At 40.9% G+C, this 27816-nt stretch overlaps 1 protein-coding gene across 2 annotated transcripts in view; it reads left to right on the top strand.

The window, feature by feature from the left end:
- Positions 1–27816, top strand: part of LOC114843967 (receptor tyrosine-protein kinase erbB-4-like) — a 195613-nt gene that overhangs the window by 132823 nt on the left and 34974 nt on the right. For both annotated transcript variants that reach the window (XM_029130908.3, XM_029130898.3), the window contains exons 6-17: positions 2326–2444; positions 3086–3227; positions 3853–3966; positions 5776–5902; positions 6581–6654; positions 7278–7368; positions 8338–8537; positions 9693–9825; positions 13928–14021; positions 16316–16470; positions 19531–19575; positions 21981–22113. In XM_029130908.3, the coding sequence (XP_028986741.1) occupies positions 2326–2444; positions 3086–3227; positions 3853–3966; positions 5776–5902; positions 6581–6654; positions 7278–7368; positions 8338–8537; positions 9693–9825; positions 13928–14021; positions 16316–16470; positions 19531–19575; positions 21981–22113 (1427 nt within the window). The remainder of the gene's footprint in view (positions 1–2325; positions 2445–3085; positions 3228–3852; positions 3967–5775; positions 5903–6580; positions 6655–7277; positions 7369–8337; positions 8538–9692; positions 9826–13927; positions 14022–16315; positions 16471–19530; positions 19576–21980; positions 22114–27816) is intronic.

Raw genomic sequence — 27816 nt, 5'->3', positions numbered from 1 at the left:
TTCCATGTTGTGCAGAGGCAGGTTATTGGGCGTTAGTTGGATGGGACTTCTGGGGGTCCTTCAGAATCAGGACTGTTTGACCTTCCGTTAACCATTCAGGGTAAGTTCCATACACACCTTGTTCATCTGTGTGCCAGGCGCTTATGGAGTGAGGTTAGCTTCTTTAGCTAGTAGGCATGGATCATGTCCAGGCCTGGTGCCATCCAGCTTTTCATACCTGAGACCTTTTCTTGGAAGTCTGCCACTGTGATGATTACTAGATCTTGTACAGGAAGGTTTGTGTAGTCTGCTCTCAAGTCCACCAACCACTTGGCATTGCTGTTATGTGATGCCTCCCTCTCCCATATGCCTTTCCAGTATTCTTCAGTCTCCAGCCTTGGTGGGTATGCTTTCTTGTTTTTACCTTGCCACTGTGAATACACCTTGGATGGCTTCGTCGGAGAACATCTTATTTATTCCCTTGTTTCAACTTCTCTGGTGTATCTCTTCCGGGTAGCCAGGGCATCTTCTAGCAGACTTTCAGAGGGTGCTTCACTTATTCTTGGTAACCGGCTTCGGGGGTTCAGGCCATGATCTTCATTCTTAGGTCAGCTGTTTTTGTGTTAAGCTTTATTATTGGGGCTTGGAACCCAATCTCTGATTGTGGGGAGGATGATGGTATCTCCCCTTCTGCATCTGTTTCTGGTTCAAGCTCAGATATTATGGAATAACCCTAACCTCACTGAAGGACTTCACGTTAAATGTTGCTTCTTACCTGGTATTTATGTGATAAAATTACATGGTAATTAAAAGATTTGCATGTACAGTAAGTAAATTACATAAAATCCAAGTTTTAGTCTTCAGCTCTGTAATTAGACACTAGATACAGTAGAAGGCAACTACAGTATGAGTGTATTATTGCAAATGCTTTTAAGTAATATAAATAGGTTAATCTCTGAAATAAAAATATCCATTAATGCTCAATGAATGAGATTCTGAAAATGTATGTAGATTATAATACAACTCTCATTGAAATCCAGGCTAATGAAATTCAGTTGAATTGCTATTGGTTTATACTGTACCAGTGAGTAACTGTAGCAACTGAGACAGCTGAGGATGCTGGACAGTCAAACTAATCTACAGTATAATCTTCTATAATCTGTTGTGACATAAATTTAATATTCTTGACTCTGAGTAGTTTGGTTGACATCTGTTTGAATCTTTTTTCTGTTTTTTCAAGGTCAAGTCAAGTTACAATATTTTAAGTTATTTTAGTATAGTATTTTTGTAAAATTTTTAAACATAATAAAAATTATCACATACATGAACTAAAATTTGCATTACTGCATGTTGCAGTATCTGATAAATATAAATATAATATAATAAAATCTGATACAAGAAAAGAAATGTCGATTAAATAAAGTTACTTTTTTAAAGGATGTTCTCCATGTACCTCGAGAGGGATCTGTCTGTTTTTCTTATTCCAGCTCAGACATATAGACTGCACAATGTTTTTGCACTACTATATCATTACATTCCCAACACAGCAGAGGATGAGCGCAGCAGTTTTTAATGCCTCAAGCACCTACTGACTCTATGGCTTGCATATTTTCTTCTGTACCAATATTATAATGTGTGGGAGACGGTTCTCTTGCAGTATTGGAGAGTATTCCTGCAGTAGGAGCCACATTGGAGTAATAATGTACTAATACCATAGATGTATACTGTGGTTTTTAAACATGTTAAGCAATAACACAGGAACAGAAAATATTTCCCTAGCTACTACAAGAGCTGGCATAGCAACCAATAAAGCCAGGCTTTCTGGGAATTATCAGCACAGTTGGAAGGTGTCTATTGCCAATTGGTCTGCTTGGCTGAAAACACCCATTGTATAAACACAGATATGGTGAGTCAGTGAGGTCCAGATCTGTATGGCTTTTTTTTAAACTTTATTTGTCTAGGGAAAACTGACTGATCTCAGCAACATCCCACTTAATACATGGGACCTGCCAAGCACGACTGCAGTTTTCTGTCACCGGTCAGTGAGATGAAGCTGGAGCAGCCTGAGGATAAGAGGCTTGTTCAAGGGCACCTCCGGGGCAGTTCTTAAAAAAAACAAAAAACAACAACAACAAAACAGAGCTCTCGCATCAGAACATTTAGGCCAGTGACTTTTGGGGTCACTATCGCACTCGTCTTACATTACACTTGCTACAGTCGCTAATTTCTTTTTTCAAACTATGTTTGTGTGCACCCTTTATGTGAGAAAAAGGCTGAGGGTGGTGATTGTCTGCTTTTAAGACTGGGGTGGTGTGTTAAAATTCTGTCTTTTCACTTCCTGGGCAGTGACTAAGACAGTGTGTGCAGAGCAGTGTGACGGTCGATGCTTCGGGCCTTACGTCAGTGATTGCTGCCATCGCGAGTGTGCTGGCGGTTGCTCAGGTCCCAAGGACACAGACTGCTTCGTATGTCAAATTACACACACACACAACAAAATATTGAAATCACCCATTCCATATGTATTCATGTTTTGTGCAACATCGTTTTGGCATCCTCTCTAACAAAAAATGATCCATTTTGTTTACTGGTTGATATTATTATTTCATAGGGCTGTAAAATTCATCCTAAGCAACACTATTCAGGAGACAAATTGTGATTCAGTGTTCTAATTAATATGTCTTTTATTACTCCGAGTTCTTTCTGTTTCACAAAGTTGTGCATGGCTTACTCACACACGCTAACAGAGATGATATTGTAGTTGTAAGTCATAGAAGAGCTCATCCAATTCAATTACTGTTGTTTTAGCCTCTGGCCACAGGCGACGAAACACTTAAAAGCTTTATGGGAAAACATTTCTCCATTTATATCAAGGCTGTGGATCAATGGCTGCAATTTTTCTCCCATTTGGCTTTGCAAGTGTCAAGGGATGCCCATGTGGTCCACGCGTCAGGATCTGACGTAAAAATGAAATGCTGCTGTAATACTTCTTCACTCACAGCGTCTTATCACATAACGCTCCCCACGCATCATCGCGTTAAACTGCACGCACCTCGATGTGAGGTCTAACTAGTCTCAGCTGCTAACTTTGGTTACATTCTTTCTGCAGGCCTGCACCAATTTCAATGACAGCGGTGCATGTGTGACTCAGTGCCCTCAGCCATTTGTCTACAACCCCACGTCTTTTCAGTTGGAACACAACCCCAGAGCAAAGTACACATATGGAGCCTTTTGTGTCAAGAAATGTCCACGTAAGTGCAAGAAAATATAGTATAATTACTGCAACATTGCATTGCAATAACATGAAAGCTCATATTGGTATAACGACTTTTTGTTGTCTGGGCACTGGTGTCCACTGAACAAGCATTATCCACTTTTCTAACACTCCCTCCAATTATTATGAAGTCAAGATAAATTACTCACACGTAAATAAATTGTGTATCTCAATCAAGTAGTTGCTGCACCATCTGCTTCAGCTTCTGGCAGCTGAAAACAAAGTAAATCTTGGTTCTTTCTATCACGGCGATGGAGTGCAGCAGTAATTCGGCGAGCGAGTATTAAAAGTCATCCATAAACAGATTGCATATTCAAGTTCCAGTGATCATCAAATGAGCACACACCAGTCACATTTCTCCACAGTCGCTACCAAGTGCTAATTTGACACATTACACTGCCTATGCAATTCACAGTAGACCTAGACCATTAGTTTTGATCATTATACAAATGTGATTAAAACACAATCAATTTCTCACTATTAAAAGTCTAAATTAAACATTTAGATTTTTTTATTGTGTTATCTGTAAAATGTAAAAAAAGAAAAAGTGTCAAAGCAGTTGAAGTCACCTAATACTTCCTTTGTGACTGTGCCCCTGTTAGATAACTTTGTGGTCGACCACAGCTCCTGTGTTAGAGCCTGTCCCAGCAACAAGATGGAAGTGGAGGAGAACCGCATCAAAATGTGCATCCCCTGTACTGACATCTGCCCCAAAGGTATAGCAAATCAGGAGTACAACTCGTTGACTTGTGGACCAGCAAGATGGACAAAGCAAAACTGATTATTTCTTGAAAGAAACACAGCAGTAACAGTCACACACATCGTGTGGAAACTGTTTCGCTCAAGTCATAGGGCACCATTTGACGTTTCCTGGAAGGAACACCGGACCTTGTTGAAATCCAAGTTGTTGCTGCTGACGTTAAGTGCTCACTTTTCAGATTATGTGACACCTTGTATGACTCTCTGCTGCTATTACCAGCTCAATTTCCACCAATGATTAATGCACTTTATTGCCCATGATGATGATGTCCCACAGAGTGCCTGCATCACCCTTAACTGTAGTACAACTGCTACCTTGTGAGGTGTCACATTTGTCAGTGTGAGAGACAGGCAGCATGCAGGAAACAGATTTTACGCAGACTTGACACACTAGGTGGAGTATCAGTAGGGTTGCATTAGCTTAAGATATGCTAATGCCGGTAAAAGCCACGGTTCAGCGTACAGTATAACACAGAAAATAACGTTTATATAGTTCACCTAGTTCCCTGATTTCTCTAAAATTAAATAACATTCCTAATCCACTGCAGGACATTTTTTATATGTACCATAGATCATGTAGTTAACATTTTAAATCTAATAATAAATCTAATATTTTATCCTAAAAGTGATAATTCTAGGTCAGGGGGAGCCCTCAGAAATTGCATTTAATACTTTTTTGCCTGAGCCAACATTTTTATATTTCCTAAAATATACTTACAGGATAATTTATTGACTTTAACTCCATAAAATATCAACATCTTCAGTTTTAGGTACCATCATGAAACAACCACTTAGCAACACATTTTGTTCTCAAAAACCTTTCACCTTGTTGATTTCAGCCTAATGCACTTATAGCTTATTACACAATTTCCTAATGCATGTTTTGCATGTATTTATGAATGAGCTGTGGCTGTGTGCTGCTCATCTCATCTCCCTTTTTTTGCATGACTGCTGTGCTTATCCACTTACTACACCCCAGAGGATAAGCATGACATATATGGCATAAGTGAAGGTCACATGTTTGATCCCCACATTAGTCGACACATTAATTAACATGAAATTGCTGTTACCTGCTTGGTAATTACAGTTAATTTCGCACAGGACCATCACCCTAAAAGCCTAAAAATAAAATAGTAGCACCTTAGCTTCGTATCTTAGTGTTTTCACACAGGTAACTGATCTTTCCTTTTCTCTCTGGAGGGAAGACAATGGTTTTTCTTCAGGCTCTATGTATGGGCTGTGGCTTCCATTGATTGGCTAATCTCTTGATTACATCGTCACGCAGCAGGGAGGGTTAATGAGGGATAGCCCAAGGAACTCTGGGAAATGATAACAAATTAACATTTCAGATATGGAATTGGCTGGTATAAATCACTATCAAAAACTGGTTACACCACTTAATGCCAGCCTTATTCATCATTCCCCCTGCCTCTGTCAGAAATACTTGGCTCACATGAGACTGCAAGTGTAATTAATGCAGATGTAATGAAATCATTAAAGGAAGGAATTGGCTGTGAATTGGCCTATGCTTTCATCACAAGGATTCAAGGCATGGAGAGGGGCCATGGCCTTGCCTATGACCCAGAACAGGGGTATACTTTCATATAATAATATAATGAATGAAAGGGACTAAAATCTTATATTACTTTTTGAAAATGAGGTCTCTGCTTCACAAGGGCACTGAATACACACTACTGTATGTCATTTATTTCTATATAAAGCAACTCGAATTTTGATTTTTTGTGATTTTGCCTTTGTTTTGCCAGTGTGTGATGGCATAGGGACAGGCACCTTGCAGACAGCTCAAACTGTGGACGCCAGCAATATTAATAAATTTGTGAACTGCACCAAAATCAACGGCAACCTCATCTTCCTCATAACCGGCATTAAAGGGTAAGTAACAACTTGAAGTAACAACCATTCACACAACCATGTTGTAATGGTGACGTGTATTGAAGCGCAGTTTCCCAATGCCTGTAGGATCAAGTAGCCAAAGCAAACACAAAGACATACTGTAGTGACATTAAAGTGATCAAAACATTAATCTAAATCAAGGTTTGCTCAACGTGCGTGCAGGCATGAAGTTGTAAATACAAAACTGAGATGTTGTATAATATTGTAACATAATAAAAATGTCATTTATGCATCCAGCCTAAGACAACACTTAATATATTTCATGTCCAGCTGCTAAGTGCTCCTATTAGCTGGTAAATGCTAACAGCACCATGTTCATTAGCAAGTCATTAGCTCTCAGTTGGCTGCTTGGTACTGGAAAAAATGACTTGTGTTTATTATTTTTATTAAAGATCTATCCACCTGCTACAAATGACATTCATGTCAATGTTACGAGTCAGTGTGTAGCGATTGCTTTTCTAACCCAAATTACAACAATACAAGGTCCTGTTTACTGTACTTCAAAATTGTTTATGTGTAGGCTAAGATGTTTTAACACATCTAAGACAAAATGAAGAAATGTTATGAAACCCCATTAAACAAGCTGCAACTTGCAAATAAGGTACAGGTTTATTAGTGACTAGAACAATGGTTTCTACACTTTTCTCTGCTTTTTAGGGACATGTATCACAGTATTGGACCTTTGGATCCTGAGGCTCTCAACGTGTTTCGCACAGTGAAAGAGATCACAGGTGAGAGTGGGTCGGCAGGACAGAACTGAGCCAGCTGAACAATATTATCACGTGAACGTGTATGATTTTGTATCTGAAATAGTAAGTGGTGTTCTGCTGAATGCCTGTTTTTGTGATAAGTATTACAGTACATGCTTGTAATGTCTACAGCGGTGTGCGTGTCCGTGTGTGCAAGCTTTGCGTGCATTCATTCATTAGGTCTTAGAGGCCTTAAGGGATGAGCAATACCTTGTATACAAACCCTTTTGTCATATTAAACTGCAACTTGCAGTTGAGCCAAACAGCTAATGGAGTGAAACTGCATTTTTATAATGAAAACCCAAGCAATAAGAAAGAGCAATTGCCATTCGATTCCAGCCATTTCCTGCTCTACGTCTTTAATGTCATTTCCACATAAGCTGATTTGATATAATCTGTCATTAAAAGCAAGTGCAAGCAGATAAATTGTGCAGAATATTAAATCCATTCATTTACCTAGTGTATATTGTTTTCTCTCAGTAGACTTGCTTTCTCACTTTAACTTTACAGAGGAAGTGCAACTCCATGTCCAACAGTGACTTGTGTTGTGCAATTCTAAAAAGTAATTAACATCTGTTTAAGCAGTGTGCTTGCTGTGACTGCAGGGTATCTCAACATCCAGTCCTGGCCTGAGAACATGACAGATCTAGGTGTTTTTTCCAATCTGGCAACAATCGGAGGGCGAGTGCTTTACAGGTACAGTACGGGTGAAGATCAGTTCAGAATTATATATATATGCGTGTAATTCATCGTAAATGTTATGTGGCAAAATATTTCTAGTTTCAGCTTTCAGGGTTTTCTCCTATACACCTTAAAATCAATAAACAATTAATTATTTTTCACATACTCATTTTGGCAATATGTCACACATATTGCTACACACACACACACACACACACATACTTCTATGCAGATGATATGTTAAAATTATCAGTGTCTGTGTTGAGCAAAATCTCTATCCCGCTCTCATTCTTGCTGTTTTCTTGCGTTTGGATGGTTCCTGTTGGCGCTAATGAGCTGCTGGCCTGTGCCGTTCTGCACAGAAGCTCTTTGAAGCGTTGCTGTCACGTAGCTTTGATTAGCCCGTTTTGATAACGGGCTCTGTGTTTGCTTACAAGTGGCAGATCCCAAGGATAGTGCTGGCATGCTGAAAGGAGATCCGGTCTTGTTTTCTAAATGCTAGTGATGAAGCTGTAACTCAGCGATGTTTTATTCAGAACTGGAGCAACCTCCTCTGTCATCTTTTTCATCTGTGCTATTTTTTTCTCCTCAGTGTTTTTCCTTTTTTGTTTTACTTGTCATTCCTTCTGCCATACATTTCTCTTTATATAAAATGGACCTGCATCTCCCTTTGTCTGCTTCTTCCTTCTCTGGTTTTTCTTTTGTCCTGTCTGTCCTACCTTTTTCACCTTTTCTCGTAAACCTTCAACTTTTTCTCCTTTTACCTTATAACCTCCTTTCTATACCTCACTGTCATCTTTTTTCATCCCAGCTAACCCTCTGACTTTATCTGCTTTTTCTCTACTTTCCCTGTTTTTGTCATTCTCACGTTCTTTTTTATGTATCTGTGCTTCTATTGTTTTTTTTTTTTAATTTCATTCAGTGTTTTCTTTTCTACTTACTTCTTTTATTTTTGTTTTCTTATCACCGCTCCTGCTCCTGAAGTGGTATTTCTCTGCTGATCCTGAAGCAGCGCTGGATCTCCTCCCTCCAGTTTCAGTCGTTGAATGAGATAAGCGCTGGCAATGTTTACATCTTCAATAACAGCCGCCTGTGCTTCTACAACACTGTCAACTGGACATCACTCTTCAGGACACAAAATCAGAAAGTTCTCATCCGCAACAACCAGGAGCCAAAGGAATGCAGTGAGTAGTGGTGGTTTGCAATGATCTGCACATTCAACAATATTGCACCACATATGATTATTTTGTGTTTATGAAAGATAATCTGGCCTACAAAAGTAAATAAATATACGAATGAAATCTCATCTTTAATCTCTTTTTAATCCTCTAATTAATTCCAAAGTTAGATTTCCCACATATCTCCACAAATCCATCTCCTTCCCAGTCTTACATACTGACATGTCTGTTTCCAAGGCGACAGTATCATGGGTGTCTCTTACTCCTTGGACAAGAAAGCCCTTATTCAGCTCCCTGTGAAAAAAATGCTTGATGTATCATGAACAGTGGTGGATTAAGCACACTGCTCCCCACAGGGAAGTCGACACCTGATGGGATGATGAATAGTCAACAGGTGGTTTAGCTGCAGATGGTGAAAAGGGACTGCATAGAATTCTTATGAGAGTGTGGAACACTGACACAGAAGCAAGGCATAATACTAGGAGAAAATAAAAATGGATTTGGCTTAATAGTCAGCAACAACCTTTTTTCTACACTACACTTTTAGAAAATGTGAGCACATACAGTTCTAAAGCTTGCAATGACAAACAGCGATAAAAGGATCCACAAGTTTTCCTTGGTCCTGCAAGGCTGCAATTGATATCATTAGCCAGTTAATGAGTGGTGTGTCTGTGTGTGTGTATGTGTGTCTGTGTGTTAAAGATCGATCAATGAGGCCTTACACAGGTCTCTTCATTAGGCTCAGCCCCACGTCTACATTGACTGTTTGACTGTTGACAAAGGGTTTGGCCCACACCAGCCAACACAGACACACGGCTGTCACTGAGTAGATGGAGTGCACACTAAGTCTAGTAAACATCATTGATTGTTGAGATTCAAATGGAAAAGGGCTTAGGGCTCTGGTTGTTGTGAACTTTATCGACAGGGGGCTGATGAATAATATTGTTTATACACATATGTAAAAACATGCAAGGATATATAGGCATCCAAAGATTAAATACCAAACTGCCTGCTCAGGAGCATATTTCAGTCTGTATAAATAATGTATATATTTATATATATATTTGTATCAAGTTGTATTAATGATATTTAAATAGAATTATAGGATGCAGGCATGCATTTATTTTTCCTCATAATTAATCAGCTTGTTTGTCATTGCAGCTCAGCAAAGAATGATTTGTGACCGAATGTGTTCAGACGATGGATGCTGGGGTCCGGGGCCCAACCAGTGTCTCTCATGCAGATATTTCAGACGTGGCCGCACCTGCGTCGAGTCCTGCAACCTCTTTGAAGGGTGAGCACTCTGTTCTTCGCAACAAACCCCAAAATTAATTTCAAAATAATAATTTTGCTAAATGGCACATTGTTATAGTTTCGGGAAAGTGCATTAATTCCCATGTGACAAGCAGAGAGAATAAAACCAATTTTAAGAGCTTTGATGCATGAAAATGAAGTCAAAGCATCCTCAAGGGCTCTAGAGGAGGAGAGCCTAATTGTCATTTGAAATGGATGAAATAAGATGAACCAATAAGGGATGTCACGCTGTGAACCGTTAATGTGAACAGTTAAAGGAACATTGTAACATCCATTGTCCAAAATTCAATTTGAATATATTGCTGAAGTGTGATATCTTGCCCATTAAGGCTGAAAGACTTAAGTGTTTACTGCTCTGAGATGGGAAATGACTGACATTTACGACAAAGGTCCTTTGAGTGTCCATACAATTCACTGATGCTCTATTTTCAGTGTGAATAATAGCATTGGGGTCATCACTTTATGCTGCCTAGAGGCGCATGAAAAAGATCACTGGCAACTCACCTGGGGGGAAACACTTCTTTGTAGATGTAGTTTCCAGCCTTTTTTGCTCCTTGAATGAACAAGCACGTGTTGTGAATCGCATCGTTTGAAAGCATCCGTCTAAAATAACACAAGATAAATATGCCTTGCCTACGAACGTGATGTCAAGCTAGTGTTTTCCCTGGAGGAAGAAGAGAGAGTGCACTTTAAGTGCGAGAGGGAGGATGCATGTGAGCCAGAAACCCTTGGTCATGTCGACTTGTTGCTGGTCCTTTCCCAGCGTTGTTTTGTGGGAGGGAGGCTTTGAAGTTGCCGGGAAAAACAGCTCACAGCTAAGGCTTTGAAGAAGAGAAAGGCGCGTGGCAGTAAGCCGCTGAAGCTTGCTTTTTTCCCATACTGTAAATACAGTCAGTCATTGTGATGCATTGTAAGTAACATTCGACAGGTCCACTTCTTGCTTTGTGTCACTGGTCTGTACTGTTAAATGACCTTGTCGCCACCTGCTAAGGTGGAAAAAGGCAGATACAGTAAGTGGCTTGTTAAAGCTTTGACTGTGTTTCTTTCTGAAAGAGGTTGTATATGAATATCCCATATTTGGAAATGGATTTTATTTAGTGGACTTTAGCGCTGTAGGCAGTATTTTAAAATAATACTGCAGAGCAAATGACAGGCTTTAGAACAGAAATGAGTTTTTCTCAATTTGGGTTAACTTTCCCTTTAACCATAGAATGAGACTAATACATACTGTAATCAATAACAGAACTTTTAGCTTTAACTTATAGAACTTTTATTAGTCATATCAGGATCCAAATCAGTTTGAAACCTAAGCGTAATAATCTAAATTGCATGTACTATTGACAAGGCACCAAACCTAACACAGCAAAATACAATAAAGATTTAGAGTTTTGGTGCATTATTTGTCACCAGTGTTAAAATAGATGGCAAAAGAGTATCTCAAGATTTAGGAGTAGAAGCTGCTGTGTCTCAATTTACAGTAAAAGCACCCTGATGTTACAACACAGAGAGAAGCAAAGCATTAGCAGTTTACAACATTTGAAAAAGCTGCCAGGTTTATTTGTAATAACTTTAAAACTAAACCTTCAGTTTAATCTTCAGCCCTGATATTTTCTGCTATTTCAATCTGTCAAACCCTACTGTTGTAGGGTCAGCTGCCGTATATGCTCCTGTAAGCATTTAAACTCAATGCGCTGTATTGCACTTGTTTCTGTGAGAAATTAATTAATTGCCTGAAAGCACATAGAAACACACTTTGTGCTTTGAATGCATGTGAAAAGAGCAATTTTGAAAAATTTGCCAGCACTGCTCACAACAAAAGCTTTGAATAAACAGAATATTCTCAAGGAACATGCTGTATACCATTAAATGTACTGTATATAAATGTACAGAATAAATAAGAAGTAGTACAGTAGTAGTAAAACTTCTGTAGTACCCAGCATACCACACTTTATGCAACCTTGAATTCAAACAATTCAATATCTGAAGGATAAAAACACTTGCTGCACTTTAAATGTGAAATTTATTCTAACAGCTGATGCTGGTCCTATTCCAGCATTTCTTTTACCGACTAGCCATGAGAATGTCCCTAGTAATATCAGTTGTACTGTATGATTACCCTGTCATCCTAGAGCTTATGTCCATTCCTGTTTTTCTTAATACAGGGTTGTTGTGTTTAAGGACAGTATAATGTTATCTGCATATAGATGCAATGGGCTCTGGGATCCTTGAGCTTGCATATGGATATATATGGGTTTAGTTACTTTATGAGAGTTTTGACAGTCAACAGGATATTGACTTAGTATCTGCCTTTGTTTTGAATGCATTATTTTTGACTGTATCTCTAAAGAATTTTCTGCTTGCTCATTAAATATGTTTTCGGGTTGGCAAATTTAAACTCTAAGATTTCTCAGCTCGCCCTCATTATATGTCTCCATTCCTAATGAGGAAAGGCACTAATTCCCTTTAGTTTATACATCTGTTGAATAAAACAAAGGAAGAGCAAAGAAGTGCAAGAGGGGAAAAGAAAACATCTGAGAAGGTGCCCACTGGGGTTGGGGGAGGAAGAAGGAAGCGGATTAGGGAGGTGTTGAAAGTGTTTAATTAAAAAAGTTGCTCTGGTGGTTCTGCCATGCTCCAGTTTGCTGGGGGTTTGGAGGTCTGAACAGTGGCCACAGTCCTGCTTAAATTCCTGCTAAAACAGGGCTAATCCCCCATCAGGCCATCACCGATGGGGCCTTGGCGCACACTTCCAGCCATGAAGGGGGCCAATCAGGAGGAACGGCTTTGACAGAATAGAAATGACCCTTGGGAGCACCACTGCCAAAGTCTTTGTCTCTCACCAATTCTCCTCCATGTATTTTTTTCCCCCATGCAACAAAAGAGACAACTCTCCACTGTCTAGGCTCTTTTCTTAAGGATTTCCCTGGACAAAGCTTCCAGGAGAGAAATCTAATTTATTTTTGAACAAGAAAAAGATAGACAACAGAAAAATGTATAGGGACCTGGGAGTCCACCAAAAGCATTATTAGTATGAAGCCACTGTCATACTGTATTGTTTGTTTGGATTTTTGAGACAGCTGCTGTGAACGTGAACTTGAACTAAGGTCCAGGAAGCCTGGAGTGGACTTCTTCATCTTCCCATTATTTACCATTACTGTTATACTGTACAGCTGAGAAGCATCGCTCACTAATTATTCTGCATAAAGAAGAATCCATTGAATCTTCATTGTACTTTATTAACAGTGTATGCAAATATGAACAAAAACAAAACAGGAGACACTCAGACTTGTTTTGCAGCTCAAACTAAGCTAATGCACTGATTTGGAGAAATATATAGCTTGGACACACACACACACACACACACACACACACACACACACACACACACACACACAGTCGACACTAAGACCCGAGGCACTGTGCAGCTCTTGCCAGTGTAATTGCAGTGTATAAACCCAGTATTGAGCTGTATTGTTTACCTCCAATCCTTCAGAAAAACAAACCATTATTAGATGTATTCATCTATGTAACTGGCTAAATAAATGGTCTGGTAGAGCCTCTTCTAGTTCCAAAAAACTCAATGATGTGATAAAATGAAATGATATTTTCAATTTGTGTCTTTGTTACCTTTTTCCTCTCTCATATCCTTATTTCTTGTATTTGTTCCTAGGACCTCTACTTTTGATTCCTTCCATGCATCCCCCTTGTTTTTCCCCACGATTTCAAATGCCATTAATTATTTACAGACCCTCTCGATTGACATACTGTGCTATAACTTGTTCAAATGGTATTAGGTACTGTAGTTGGATGTCCTGTGTGGCACTTTTCCAGTGGGCACTTGAAGGGTCAGTGTAAACTGATGTCTTGGAGATGGACTCAAGTAAACAAAGGTTTGACCTTGTTTCCTTTGGGAACATCAGATGTTGGTTTAAAATCAAACAGCATCTACAGTATAGGGCCTCCTCACGTACGTAGCATGTTTCGAAACCCTCCCTCAGCAGACTGGGAATCAATATTTTAATGCAGACTCTCTCAAATCTATAATACATGCTTGTCTATCTTTATTTCCTTATATCTATCAGGGAAGTTCGTGAATTTGCCAATGGGTCTGTGTGTCTGGAGTGTGACAGTCAGTGTGAGAAGATGGATGGGAACACTATGACATGTCTTGGACAGGTAAGACTCTCCTAAATCCACTCAGACATCCTCACACTCAACTACAGTTTTAATTAACAGTAGTATCTGTAAAACCACTCCTCTTATTTTGTGTAAAGGGGTTCAGCCATATTGTGTCCGTGCCAAAGTGGATTTTCAGCTTATTTTGCAGGAGTCTATCTATTTTCTTGCTGTACTGTATTTCAAAAGATGTAAGGGTTTGCAAAGGTGGAAGCTAGGTTAATGATGAAAAATGATGAACTGCCATAGCAACCTTAGTAAGCTTCCTTTTGGCAAACACACATACGTACACAAACTCAAAACAGCAACATGATCAGTGTCTGACCTTCCCATAAAATTGTCCCTTGCCTCGGTTGTGGTCACATCATGACTCATTATTCAGATTGGTACACCAATGTCTGTACACACACCACACAGTACAGTGTTAGTACACAAAATCCACAACACGATTCCACCCTTCTCACTCAACCTACTGCCGGCCTGAGTGTCAGACATATTAGTACTCTCAGACTCCCCTAAACTTCAAACAGTACTGTTTCAGTGATCAAGAAGATGTGTTTGTATGAGGTCTTTAGGGACAGTTAAATGTGTAGATTTTTCCCTAATTTCCAGTTTCTTATGGATGATTTACAGTATTTTTAATTTTTTTAAATCCTCTTTTTTAACTTGCCCCATTTTAAAATACATATGGAAGAATCATACTGCAGACAATTAAAAATAAATTAAATTCTTCTTACCTGAAGTGAGGTCTGTAAAACACTTTATTTTACATTTTACTCATCTGGGCCTTTTAAGCTAAATATCATTTCTCAAACCTGCTTAGTTTTGAAAGTTTTCGCTAACTTTTTCTCCTCTGGTCATTCGGGGGAAACCTGTGAGCGCTGCATGTCCTAAGTAAGAGTTTCAGGCACATTTCTCTTAAGCTGAACTGTACTGGGCTGTTGCTCCATATTTGCCCTAAGGCAGGGTTTAAAGGAAACAGTTCAGTCTACTTAAAATCTAAAAAGCTATTTACTTCACGGGACACAAAAACAGCACACTTGTGAGAAGCCCAGTTTTCCTCTGGGTCGTACCAAAGCCAGAGTGGGCGGTTGGGGTTTGTGATCCAAAATAAGTTTGAAGTACAGTATCTGCTCTTCATTATAGGTGGAGGCTAATTCTACATTTATAGTTAAGTTGTAGCCAATGTACTTATTTTGTGAATTTTAGAAGCTATGTGAGTAACCTTTTATGACTGTCCCCAGAAAAAGAATAACAAACAGAATAGGAAATGAAGAGAGCGAGACAGAGAGAGAGAGAGAGTGAGAGAGAGTCCTCAAGGATGCCCAGACCCTGCTGTCTTTAAGATTCTGGTCACAGTTGAGTAGTAAATAACACCAGAGTCAATCATCCACAGGCACTCTCACACTCATCTGGCATACGCGGACATACTTGAATGCATCTTGACATCGGTATGCGCACACGCGTACAGATGTACAAAGATGCAAAGTGAGAATAATGTTTATTGATAGCGTGCGACTGGATGTGTCAGGCTGTGAGAATCTGTCCATCAGGTCAGCGCGGTCGTCATTAGCAACAGACTGCTCCCAGCGCCCAGAACAAACGGTGCGCCTTGAAAACAATTTGTGCATACACACAAACAAAACGTGCACTTTTGCATGAATGTGAGCTCACACTTCAGTCAACACCTTCATCATTTGTCAGTTTTTCTTTGTTGTGCTTTAAGCTCTCCCTCTCTCTCTCTCTCTCTCTCACACACACACACACACACACACACACACACACACACACACACACAAACACAACTTACTTATTCATGATTCTGCTGCAACCGAGCTCGCACTCGGTTAACGCTTGTCGGCTCCTCCATCACATTCGATGTGCTGTACTTTGACATGACTTGATTTCTTTTTGCGTTCTGCCAGTTTTAACAGGGCTCCAGCAGAATGCACTCTAGGCAACTTTGCCCAGCACATTATAAATCACTGAATGGAATTCATGTGGGTCCCTTCAGCTACATTAGCTGTGGTAGGAAGTGAACAAATTGGCATGATTTGCCAGGTTTCAATTTGATTCTGTTGAATTCTCCTTTCTCGTCATATTTTTCTATGTCGATATCCTTTCTTCTGCCCATTTTAACTTGCATAACCTTATATTCTTCTCTCTGCTCATTTGCCTCTTTCCCTCTTGCTAATCATTTTATTACATCCTCCATCTCCTTTTCTCTATTCACCCCTGTTTCTTCACCTTCTTTTAATCCATCTTCTCCTCTCCCTTGTCCGCTCTCTGCTCAGGGCGCGGACCAGTGTGTAAAGTGCTTCCACTTCAAAGATGGACCCAACTGCGTGGAGAAGTGCCCCGATGGGCTGCAGGGAGCCAACAGTTTCATCTTCAAATATGCCAAGGCCAACAACGAGTGTCATCCCTGCCATGCCAACTGCACCCAGGGGTAAGAGTGAAACAATACATAAAGATGAAGGCCTGCGAATAAAAGTTAATGCTTTTCTTTTAAGCGTTTGCTGGCCTTCTTGCTTGCTTGAGTGTCCTCTCGCATACTGTAGGTGCTTTTAAGCTGTTAATAAAAACCTTGTGAAGACATGCTGCAATACACCCAGGTGGCCTTGCAGACATGCCGCAGCACAGGGCAAGAAAGAAAGCGAGACAGCGGGAAGTTGGCTTAATTTTGGAGTGGCTACATTCTCAGACTTGGAACTGGTTTCTGGGATGTCATGGGTAGAATGCACAATGCATAAGGACATGTGGAGGACAGGACACATAAAGTCATGGCTACAGATAAACAGTAGGCTGATGTGAAGCCAGAAGGAAAATGTAAGGTAAAGAAGATGAAGAATACAGTAAGTACAGTTCAAAAAGTGTTTCTACGTCTTGATTTAATTTACTTTAGCAACGGATAACGAGAATATACTGTACGATCATTTAATCCATAATAAAGTGAAAGCAGAAAACTTGCTTAGCTTAGTATAAAGAATGAAAACCAGCAGCCACACTACAACATTGCTTTATTCGAGGTCTGTACTGCATGTTAAATGACACCAACAGATGTAAAATATGGCACAGTCACTCAGACCGCAGCACAAGTGTAAATGATTTAGATTTGATCACACCTTCTTATTTCTACCCAAACAAGTAGGCTTTAAATGCAGATGCCACAGCTGCAAGACTCTTCAAAACATTCCAACTTTTAATTTTTTTTTTAATTTTATAAGACCAAATTGACTTATTTTATCTGGCATCATGCTAGTTTCATCCTCTCGAGCTTGTCCTTTGATGTCAGTATCGGATCGGGTGTGACTTTAAACCTGAGTCTTTTTTTTTCACCTTTCCCTAAAACTGGAAGTGTACAGTTGAGGAAAGCAGCAGTGGAGTCAGAGAACAGAGAGCAGAAAGAGCTGAGATGGAGCACGTCACTGTCTAAGTAAACAACATTTTTGAGCTCTGAAACCTAGCAACGGGAAGATGACTCGAGAGATGATGTGAGGTGGAAAATGTCTTTATGTACTGCCTCGCATAGCAGGGGGTCATCTTTCTCTGCAGCTACACATTAAATATTAATATACAATATCCATGCTTCTTTAAAGACGCATGGACAAGGGTTAAGGGACAGGTGATACTAGATGGGCAGAAAATAAAAAGATGAAGTTTGAATTACATTCATTAACATAACATCATCTCAATCATGCTTTGTCATTGTACAGTATTCTGTCTCATAGCCACATGATTCTTTGGGTAAAGTTCAACAAAAAGCATCCTGTACATTACAGATGTCAGAGGTCATTGTTGGGAACAACACAGCTTTAGCGCTTTTAAAGTAGGAAGCAAAAACACACACATACAACATGATAAAAAGAAGCCACTGTTACTAAAAGAGAAGTTTGTGCTTTGTACACGGCATGTGATGTTTCTTGTCGCACCCACACACACACACACACACACACACACACACACACACACATACACCACTGGATACAGACACTGATTGCTCGCTAATTAGCTATTTGGTGCACCATTTAATTGACAAGCGAAGCGGCTGTGGAGGAGCCACAGTCATCACCGATGTAATTCCAAAGTTAGCCCGCGCTCCTAATTTGCTATGTAATTTGTTGTGTTTCTTTGTGCCTGTGCAACTTGCACACACACACACACAATACACACCGAGAAGCATTCAAAAACTGCTCTCCTGTGTCTGTCCTGCTGTTCAAAGTCCTCCACTCAAGGAGCAAGAATTAATGAGCAGCTGAGAGTCGTCTCTAATCACTTCCTGCTTACCTAATGGTAAAAACGGCACTTCTCACGGATCAGCGTGTTATCAGCACTACAGTACATTCAAGTGCTTTGATTGTTAATAGAGCAAGGAAGATAAAAATATGGATTTGGATTGAATGGAAGTGAGATGCTGTTAAAGATGTTGAATCAGAGAAGCCCTTGAATGAGAAACATGGGGCTGAACATGGAGGCTTGTGGCCTGTAACAATGCTTATTTACAGTTGCCTATTTGTCTTGCTAGAGTTTGAAACTAACAAAGAATCTATTTACTGAGCAGAAATGCTGAAAGTTTCACATTCAACAATAACCTCTCAGTATAATAGAATATTTAGGATGTACTATCTCTATTCAGATCTGTTTTGATCTCCACCACCTTCTTGGCCCTCAAGCTGCTTTTTGCTCCACTCCGCTCACTGTTTAGCCCCTCGTTACTACATACCAGTCTGCCAAGTCATGCTGGTTGTGGAGATAGGTTGCTCAAAACAGTGGCAGCAATCATGAATGAAAACAGAAGTTTTAAGCCAGAAAAACAAAACACCAGGTGCAAAACTCACATAGGAGTGTCACCTAAAAATATATATAATTTACCTACTGTATACCAGGTGGAAACTCATACAAATAATAATCTTCCTCCTCCTGCTGCTGTATTTGTGTCTCTTGGCTTACATACAAGAGTAAAGCACTTCTGATGGCAATGTATTAGGCCGTTAACACCCCCACCCCCAGAAGGCTTAACAGCAAATCCTGTCATGTCGCAATATATTCATATACATGGGACCAGCACTAACCAGACCAAGCATTTCTCTACCTTGTGCTTGTGTGAGGAACAAATAACCTTTCTGTGACTTGTTTGTGAAGTCACCGTCTAAAGCTGATATTAAAATTTAATAGATAGTGAAAGTGTACCTTATTTCCCTCTGATTGCAATTTGACATTAATTTCCCCACAGAGTTTAAACAGTGCTGAGAATCAAATGAGTTAGTATTCTCCGCTCAGTTGGAAAAATCAATCTAAGTGTCACAAAAAACAAACAGGAACAGTTCTTTCCTGCCTAAGCACTTCCCTTCGATCATAATGACAAGTGGTCAGCCGTCCTCGGGATTCAATTTTCCGCCGGTCCCAGCCCAGTGACAGCTGATTGACGTGGGAGAAAAGACAACATGAGGTTTACTCATAAGCCGTCCCTGATTTAATGGATGATCTCTCTGGTTTGTCTGCCCTACAGGTGCATTGGGCCACGACTCCAAGATTGTGTTGGGATGATGGACAGGTAAGGGATCTCAGGATACATTTGTAATGTGGGACTGGGAGACCACCATCAGATCCTGCCACTACTCATTAAAGTCTCCATTAAATACTGTCTCTCATCATACTTATTAACAACTTATACAACAAAGCTTAGTCTCTCTATCCGCTCTTTGTTTTTTAAAGTTGAACGTAACTTTTTTGTGATTTTTGTAAAACTATTATTATCATATTGTTATCTTTTCAAGCTTGGATTTTAACGCTCATTATAAAAAATGTCCTTTTTTTACTTAAACAATGATTCCACTATCGTGATTGAACTATGTGATTGAACCAGGAATGTAAAATACTCATTTCTATTGTATCATACTAAATGATACTAAACAAAAGCTACTGTAATTTGAACTTATGCAGAAGAAATAAACATTCCTGCAGCTACAGAATCTACTGATGTTCATCGCTCCCCTTCAGTTCAGTCAGTCAGAACAGAGTGTGTTCAGGCTGAGTGGCACCTTAACGATATGGGAGCTAAAACAAATGGCTTGAGACAAACGGGGCAAAAGCCCAAAACTTTGGACTAGTAAATTGTGCAAAACTATTCCAGTAGAATAAACCCCACATGAAGCAGAATATAGTCTTTTTCAGTTCTCACATACAATGTAATGTACTGCTCCACGCACGCTCTCTTAAGATTTTACTTAAAGTACTGTAAGACTTGATTAAAAAAATAATTCAATACTTAAAACATTGTATTACTGTATCTCCACTGCTTCTACTATTTTTCATCGTAGTGCTGTGGTGTTTATGAACCACCCCGCAACCTAAAGAGCCCGAAGATGCGGCCGCAGCGCTATTAAAACTGCCATAAAGAGAAGTGATCTTTTCAATTAGAATGGACTCCATAGAGTGACACTCATTTGAATTCAGCCTAACTAGCAAGCCCATAAAAACGGGCCCTGAGCTGCTGTTAAACAGCAGAGACGGGAATGAGACATTAGCGTTTCTCTCTGCCAGGTTTTTAGTCTCTGACTTGTTATTTTGCTCTTACAACGCCATTATTTCCCTTTTCTCATCTGGTGACCTCGTGTTGCCTGTTCTGCTCTAAGCCCTTTCCTCCTAATTAGAGAAGTCATTTCCCACGTCGCTCACCTAGGTGCTGTCTCGCACAGTTATTTGTTTCCTTTCTGCTTTTGCCTTTCTTCCCCGTCTCCTGGGCTACGTGTAAACATGTCTTTCATTTTCCCATACATCCTTTTTTAGATGGTTTAGTTTTGCTTTCCCTTCCTTCATGTCTTTTTATTTCCCCCAAGTAAGGTTCTTTTCATTGTTGTGCCTCTTTGTCTTTCTACCCCCTCTCACCCTAATCATTCCAAACTGCCTCATTATTATTCACCACATGGCTGTATATCTCATTATGTCCGAACCCACAGCCTCTTTGTAAATTTCAAGCTCCCCCTTCTTAAGGTCTGTCACAATCGATACGGCAAACGCTGCAGCACCTTGCTCCGCCATAGCTCCATGGTACATGAATCTTCCATTAGCTGCTAATGGCCTCTACAAACTAATAAAGTTTTGAACTCCAAGTACCCGACAGAAGTGGGTGTTATTTTGTGCGGTGGCACCGGCGACGACTCTTGCGCTGGGGTGCAAAATGGGATAAAGATGGAAGCAAAAGAGGAGGAGGATTAGGAAAGAGAGAAGAAGAAGGACAGAACTGAGTGTTTGCATAACAGTAGACACGAGTGCAAAAGGTATGTAAATGGCAAATGCATTAGTGTCATCATTAGTGAATGGAAGGAGCTTTTAACTTCCAACCTTTAGGCTAGCCTTAAGCTGATTTTTCTCCCCGAAGATTCAGAAGCAATTTGTGAAGAAGCGGCACTCTTAATTTCTCATTTGTTTGAAGTTTTATACTTGAAGGAAGCTACTGGAAGTCACAGCCACATTAGAGGTGGCTGAAATATAAGGGATCCCAACTGAGTGCAGCTGCAAGCCTAAGTAGCGCGTACCCTTGGAGTCTTTCTCTTTTTGACCCGTGGAAATGGAAACAAATCTCACCTGGAAATAGCTGAGTGCTGGTAGTGGTGGAAATGGAAACCCATTTCCCCTCCTCAACCCAGCGTGTGTGCTTCCATGCCCGAGCTTGAGAAACTTTAAAACAGAGGAGGGAGGGCAGAAAGCATGGAGCTGTGGGTAGGGTGTGCAAACTCCTCCAGCAGGTTGTCCGTGAAGGAATGAATGTGTCTCTTTGGTTTTAATAGAATTAAATAGAGTTTAAAATCAGAAGTAAGAATATTTTTCGGTGCAACAGCAGGCAGGAGATCTCATCTGCGTTGGCTGAGGTTTGCACTTTCATCCAAAGTGCCTTTTTAAGTTTCTTAATGTTTCAGCAATGTTAATGTTTCCTTTTCCCCCCCTTCATCTCTACAGGACGCCCCTAATAGCAGCTGGCATCATCGGCGGGCTATTTATCATCGTCATCCTGGCGCTCAGCGTGGCCGTGTATGTTCGCCGTAAGAGCATCAAGAAGAAGAGGGCCCTGAGGAGATTCATAGAGACAGAGGTGAGAAGGCAGAAGTCAGATCAGGACACATATCTACTATGATGCTGGTATTGGAAACACAAAACAAGGATGTCTTCTGCTTCTGTGCATCATTGTACAGGCTCACTTCTTAACAGTGATTCTTGCAATTACTCAATGCTACAGCAGTAATCACAGGAAAACTTACTGACTTGCAAAGTTCTGCTAAAGAGGTACAGCAGCTTCATTTATTTACTACTCATTCATAAATTATTCATAGATTATTTTTATTTAAGCACTACTTTGCATATGTTTGTACCTGTCATTACTACCAAATGTTGTCATTGCAGCTAAAAATCTATTTTGTGTGATGTTGGGGGCATTTTTTAGACTTTTCTGGTTTCCCACTTTCTCTGACTTTGTTGTACAACTTTTACTTCAGTGTCAAACTGCAGATTTGCACGTGACGCCAACCAAGCTAGACTCATGAGCAAACCTTGAAATTTTAACCACACAGTGAAGATAGACTTAAAAATACCCACGACCGCCCAATGGCCGTCGATCTGGCCTTGAGGGGGTTCATTTGTGGGAAGCATTAGACGGCGGCGCAGGCTCTATATTCAGAGGACAAAGTCACACATTGAGGCATACTGTAGCTGAGTGCAGGCTTTAAACCATGTGGACATTTATGCTGTGGTGGTTCACCTTTGTCCTGCTATTATACGTCCTCCCTCTGTGTTTCCTGCGTGTAGCCCAGCCATTATGTCACCAATGCAGGTCAGCTGAGTGGCCTTGCCTATAGGAGTGGGGCAGGTTTCTTGTCGGTCTGCATTAGTATAATTTGCAGGTAGAGATAGCGTGTTATAGACAGCTGTCAGCTCAGAGATGGAAATTGGAGTCGGGCGGCCATGGGCAGTTTCTCCCTCACCCCAGCTCCCACATCCATCTTAATAAACCAGGTCTTATTTCGACAAGACTCTTGACTGAGAGGGAAGTCTTCATTCCAAGCAGATTCACTAATGTACAGGCACAAAGGAGGGGGCTGGGAGGACTTGACGCCTTTGTAAAGCTCTCCTTAGATTGTGTTTAGCTTGGCTCACTAAAGAAACATGAAATATAACCAGACAAATCAGTTTCCCTTTCTCTGAGGGGACTTGAATCAGATTAGAAGTAATTAGCCATGAAGCACTCTGTGATGCTAGTGGCAGGTCTGAGTACAGGCATGCACTTTAGGAGCTTTGTTTTGGAGTCTTGGGCATGGCCAAAAATGGGCTCAATGCCTTTTCAGGGCATCATGAGCTGGTAGATGAATAACAACAATCATCAACTGTATAAAACTATATAGAAAATTACTGGGCAACAGGATGTGGGACCATCTAAAATCGATTGAGCAAATATAAGTAGAAGCACAACAGACAATTCCAAACTTTTTTGTAACTTTTGTTAGCAGCGGTCATATACTAATATAGACACAAGCACTTCTTTCACCTGTTGACTTTGCGCCCTGACGCTGTTCCCATCCCGTTCCCATCCAGCATACTAAGAAACCTTCAGTTTTTGCAGTCTGTATCACACTTTCCAGACTTTTTTTCGGCTGATTAAACACAGCGTGATAGTCTTTGGACGACTGGCGAATGCGGATCCTCTGTTCAGACGGGTAACAGAGCTGAGTCTGTGTCTGTGAATGGAGATCAAGCTTGTCTGGATGAGGGATTTGGGGACAGCCGGCTCAGGGACTCCCACCCCCCCACCCACCCCCCAACGTACCTGCCATGGCGTTTTAAGCAGAGAGCTCACACCCTGTGTCAGGAAGGAAAAAGATGCCTCCAGTATGCACTGTCAAAAAGTGATCTGAGCGCTGAAGCAGCATTTCCATATCAAGGACACATATGAAGGCTGCTGCAGTGTTGACACACTGCTATTTTACTCTTCTATCTCCACCTTCTGCCTTTTCTTTTCGATTTTGATCTGTGTTTCTGTACTTATCTGTCACTCGCGAGCAGGCTTTATTTTACCTTTCAATTTTTTCTTTTTGGTTTTTACCCTCTCTTTCTCCCTCTGTCTCTCGCACCTTGAAAAACATACAGACCACCATAAAAAACTGACCGCGCTGTGGTGCTATTTGAAAAAGCCTCTGAGAACAAATTGTTTTTTTTGCAAAGAGAGACAGCAAAACAGCAGAATCCCCTCACCGTTGCAGCATGATCCCAGGCTTTGAACCTTGACCCTAGTGCAATGAAGCAGGACTAACATGCTTGGAATCGCTTTTTCTTCCTTCCTCCCTTCCCAGACATTGGCCATGCGAGTGTTTCAGCACCACAGGCTGTGGACAGCTCTCATGCTGCTTACATGCTCTCCTCTGCTCTCTCACAAGAAGGATTTCAGCATTCGTGGGAGCGAGACAGCTCCTGTTGTTCACCCCAGGGCAAGCTGACTGAACAGAGGCACGGGACATCATTACAAATGCATGCAGCGCAGTCGAGCATCATTCAAACAAACTGAACCTGATGTTATATTTAAGTCAAGATCCCAGTGATTCAGAAAACCAGAGTATCAAGGAGGTGTGAAAAGCATGCATTCATTATTCATTACAGTGGTTAACACTCTATCCCCACAGCAAGAAGGTCCTGAGTACGATTCCTCCCACAGTCCAAAAACATACAATTACTTGATAGTCTAGATTGCCTGTACAGTAGCTGTCAGTGTCTGTTGTGGACTGGTGACCTGTCAGGGTGTATCCTGCCTCCCACCCGTCTGTTGGGTGGGGTGGGTACACCCATGACCCCTATGAGGAATGAGCGGCGATGATAATGAGTTTGCAGCTAGTTCAACATGTCTTTGTGTCAGTCAGGTCTCCGATCTTAAAAAAGGTTAGAGACAGGGTTCATAGGAAGTGGAGATACTGGGCTATTGCATATATTTTGGCTGTTCTAACCTTAAGAAAAATGAAAGCTGAAAACATTCAGCTAGTACTTGAGATGACTGATCTACTGTAAATGCACATGTTTTCCCTTTTCTGCCTTTTTCACATATGGATCCAATGACTTGACTTTAGCTACTCCTTTGGATTAAATGAATAGGCTAAACTGTGTCATATTAGTTTCAAAGTTGAACTCTTTTAAAATCTCTTACAGAGAAGATTTCCATCACTAATAAAAAATGCGTGCCCTTGCATACTCAAGTGCATAATCTCCTACTATTATGCACAAATGGCCTCAATAAGCTCAGTTTGTCATTGTGTTTTACTAAGTATAGAACTCTAGCAGTTCATGATGATTGAAAGGTCTTTTGTGTCACCTTCCGGTTCCTTTAGCCCAATGCTTGCAACGTTAGGTTCAAGGTTTTATCAGTCCTTTGGGAAAATGTCATCACAATATTCAATATATGATGGCAGTGCCACACCAAGACTGCATTTCAGTTTGGTTCCACCTGATTTCAGTTACAAATGTTTCATTTCGTCTGTGTAATGTGAAGATTAAAACGTAGACCCGAGGGTTCGCAGAGCAACTTTGTGTTTGAGGACAGTATTTACTTATTCAATACGCAATAATTCGGTGAATGTATTCTAGCCCGAGGCTCAAACATGCTGCTTATTTGTCCAATGAAGCATCTGAATCCTCTCCATCACGCCACCGGTGAAGCTCATTTGGCAAAAGCACAGCGCATTATTAGATAGATTTATTTATTATTAAATAAAGTGGAGTGTGTGTGCGTATGTGTGTGTGTGTGTGTGTGTGTGTGTGTGTGTGTGTGTGTGTGTGTGTGTGTACTTGTACTTGCATTGAAGTGAGAACCAAAAACCGTATTTTCCTATCAAAGTGAGGACATTTTGGCAGGTCCTCACTTCTTTAAAGGCCTGTTTGAGGGTTAAGATGTGATTTTAGTGCTAAGGTTAGAATTAAGTTGGTTCAGATATGAGCATGGGTTAGACGTCTGCCCTTAGTTGCGATGGTTAGGGTTAAGGTAAGGGGCTGGAGAAGGCATTATGGAGGTCCTCACTACAATGTAAGTACTAGGATGTGTGTGTGTGTGTGTGTGTGTGTGTGTGTGTGTGTGTGTGTGTGTGTGTGTGTGTGTGTGTGAGCGCAAACGAGCTCAAGAGAATTGGACGGGCCACGGGTCTGCGTCTTATTTAATAGACCTCTTCTCCAGCCCAGCTTCACCCTAATGAAACAATAACCACTACAGCCGGCCGCCATCTGCTCTTATTACCGTTGAGTCTCTACCTTCTTGTGTTGTCTCATCTCTGCACTGTCATTCCATCTTTCAGAACCTGTAGCGTCACTCGCTTTCCTGTTATTCAGGAAGTGACCAAACACACTGATTCAGATATGATGGTTTGTAGACGACAGTAAATAAACAGTTTTAATGGCAGTGAATAGTTGGAATGCAACATCAGATCCTGTCATCCTGGGTTATCTGGCTTTTTAGTTCCCCACCTACAGCATCTGGACACTGCATTACAATATTAGCTTGTAATTGTTTTAGACAGTGAACTGAGACAGCGCATCTGTTCCACTCGCTCAAAGTCTCGCTGCCACGTCTTTCATCTCTCTCACTTCCCCTGGCATCTATCCCTCATCGTCCTTCCCCTCGCTCCATGTGCCAAGTCACTTCCTGCAGCCACGTCTCAGCGGGTCTTACACTCCGCCTTCAGGCCTCTGCCATAACAATAACCATTAAACGATATGTCATTGCCGAGCTGTAGGCAATGTCATCCATTGTGCGGACCGGCCTGCCGGTGCGGGCGCCGTTCCTTATTGTGCTGATGGTTTTATATCACATTGAGTAACTGCTTGTACGGCTGACCGATTGATATATGGGCTCATTATATTGTTTGATGGCTGTGGTTGACCTAGGTGATTATGCCGCTGATAAACCACAGTGAATTTGGCACATGATAGAATGATTATAGGCCCATTAAAATATGTATTGATCCGAGGCACTGGCTCGTGTGCGTGCTCCTTATTTGTAGCCTGCGTGCTCATATCTGTGTAAATTCGCGTGTGCTGTCAATATTTGTGAATCAGCGCACTGCAGACGCACACATCTGCATTCGCTGGTGTTCGGAGGTGTGCAATAAATGCCGTGGGGATGAATTTGTGTACTGTGTGTCTGTGTATATCCCGCTGTGTGCGCCTCTTCCTCCCCTCTGGCTCAGATCTTTTCACAGCTCAGTTACAGGTGCCAGCTCCTGCTCTTTATATTTAGTAGCCCAGGCATTGTTGAGCGGCTAGCGGTGAGGCGGGTGGCCGGCCAGCTGCTGGGATTCTGTTCAGTGTCAGCTGTTGCTGGCAGCCAGGCAGTGCGGAGGAGGCTTGTCATAACCTCCAATTGGAATTGTTTTGTATATGCACAGCTGGTGAGCTGCTACTCTTTGTTGGCTGTGATAGCAGCTGACACCAAACTGTGATTTGTTTAGCGGTGGGCACGCCGCAGTACACATTGGTAACTGCCAGTTCTGACAGAACTTCACGTTCACACCCCTGAATCATTTGTATATCATAAATATCAGTGTGTGTATTGTGAAATCATGACTATCAGAACAGCGCATTTGCGGCTTTTTGGCAGCTTTTTTTGTTTGCTACAAATACGTCTTGCTGCTCACCTTGTAATTCTCTTTCCAAGGTTTACTTTGTACTTTATCATTTAAAATAGAGCAGTCTCACCCTGATGCATGCACTGAACAGCTCATAAGATGTTTTTAGCACTCGCAGTGCCAAGAGCAAAAGGTTAAAAATATTT

The sequence above is a fragment of the Betta splendens genome, chromosome 2 (genome assembly GCF_900634795.4).
Source record: "Betta splendens chromosome 2, fBetSpl5.4, whole genome shotgun sequence".
NCBI classification, from domain to species: Eukaryota; Metazoa; Chordata; class Actinopteri; order Anabantiformes; family Osphronemidae; genus Betta; species Betta splendens.
The sequence above is the reverse complement of the archived record's forward strand: the minus strand, read 5'-3'. Positions and strand labels throughout refer to the sequence as shown.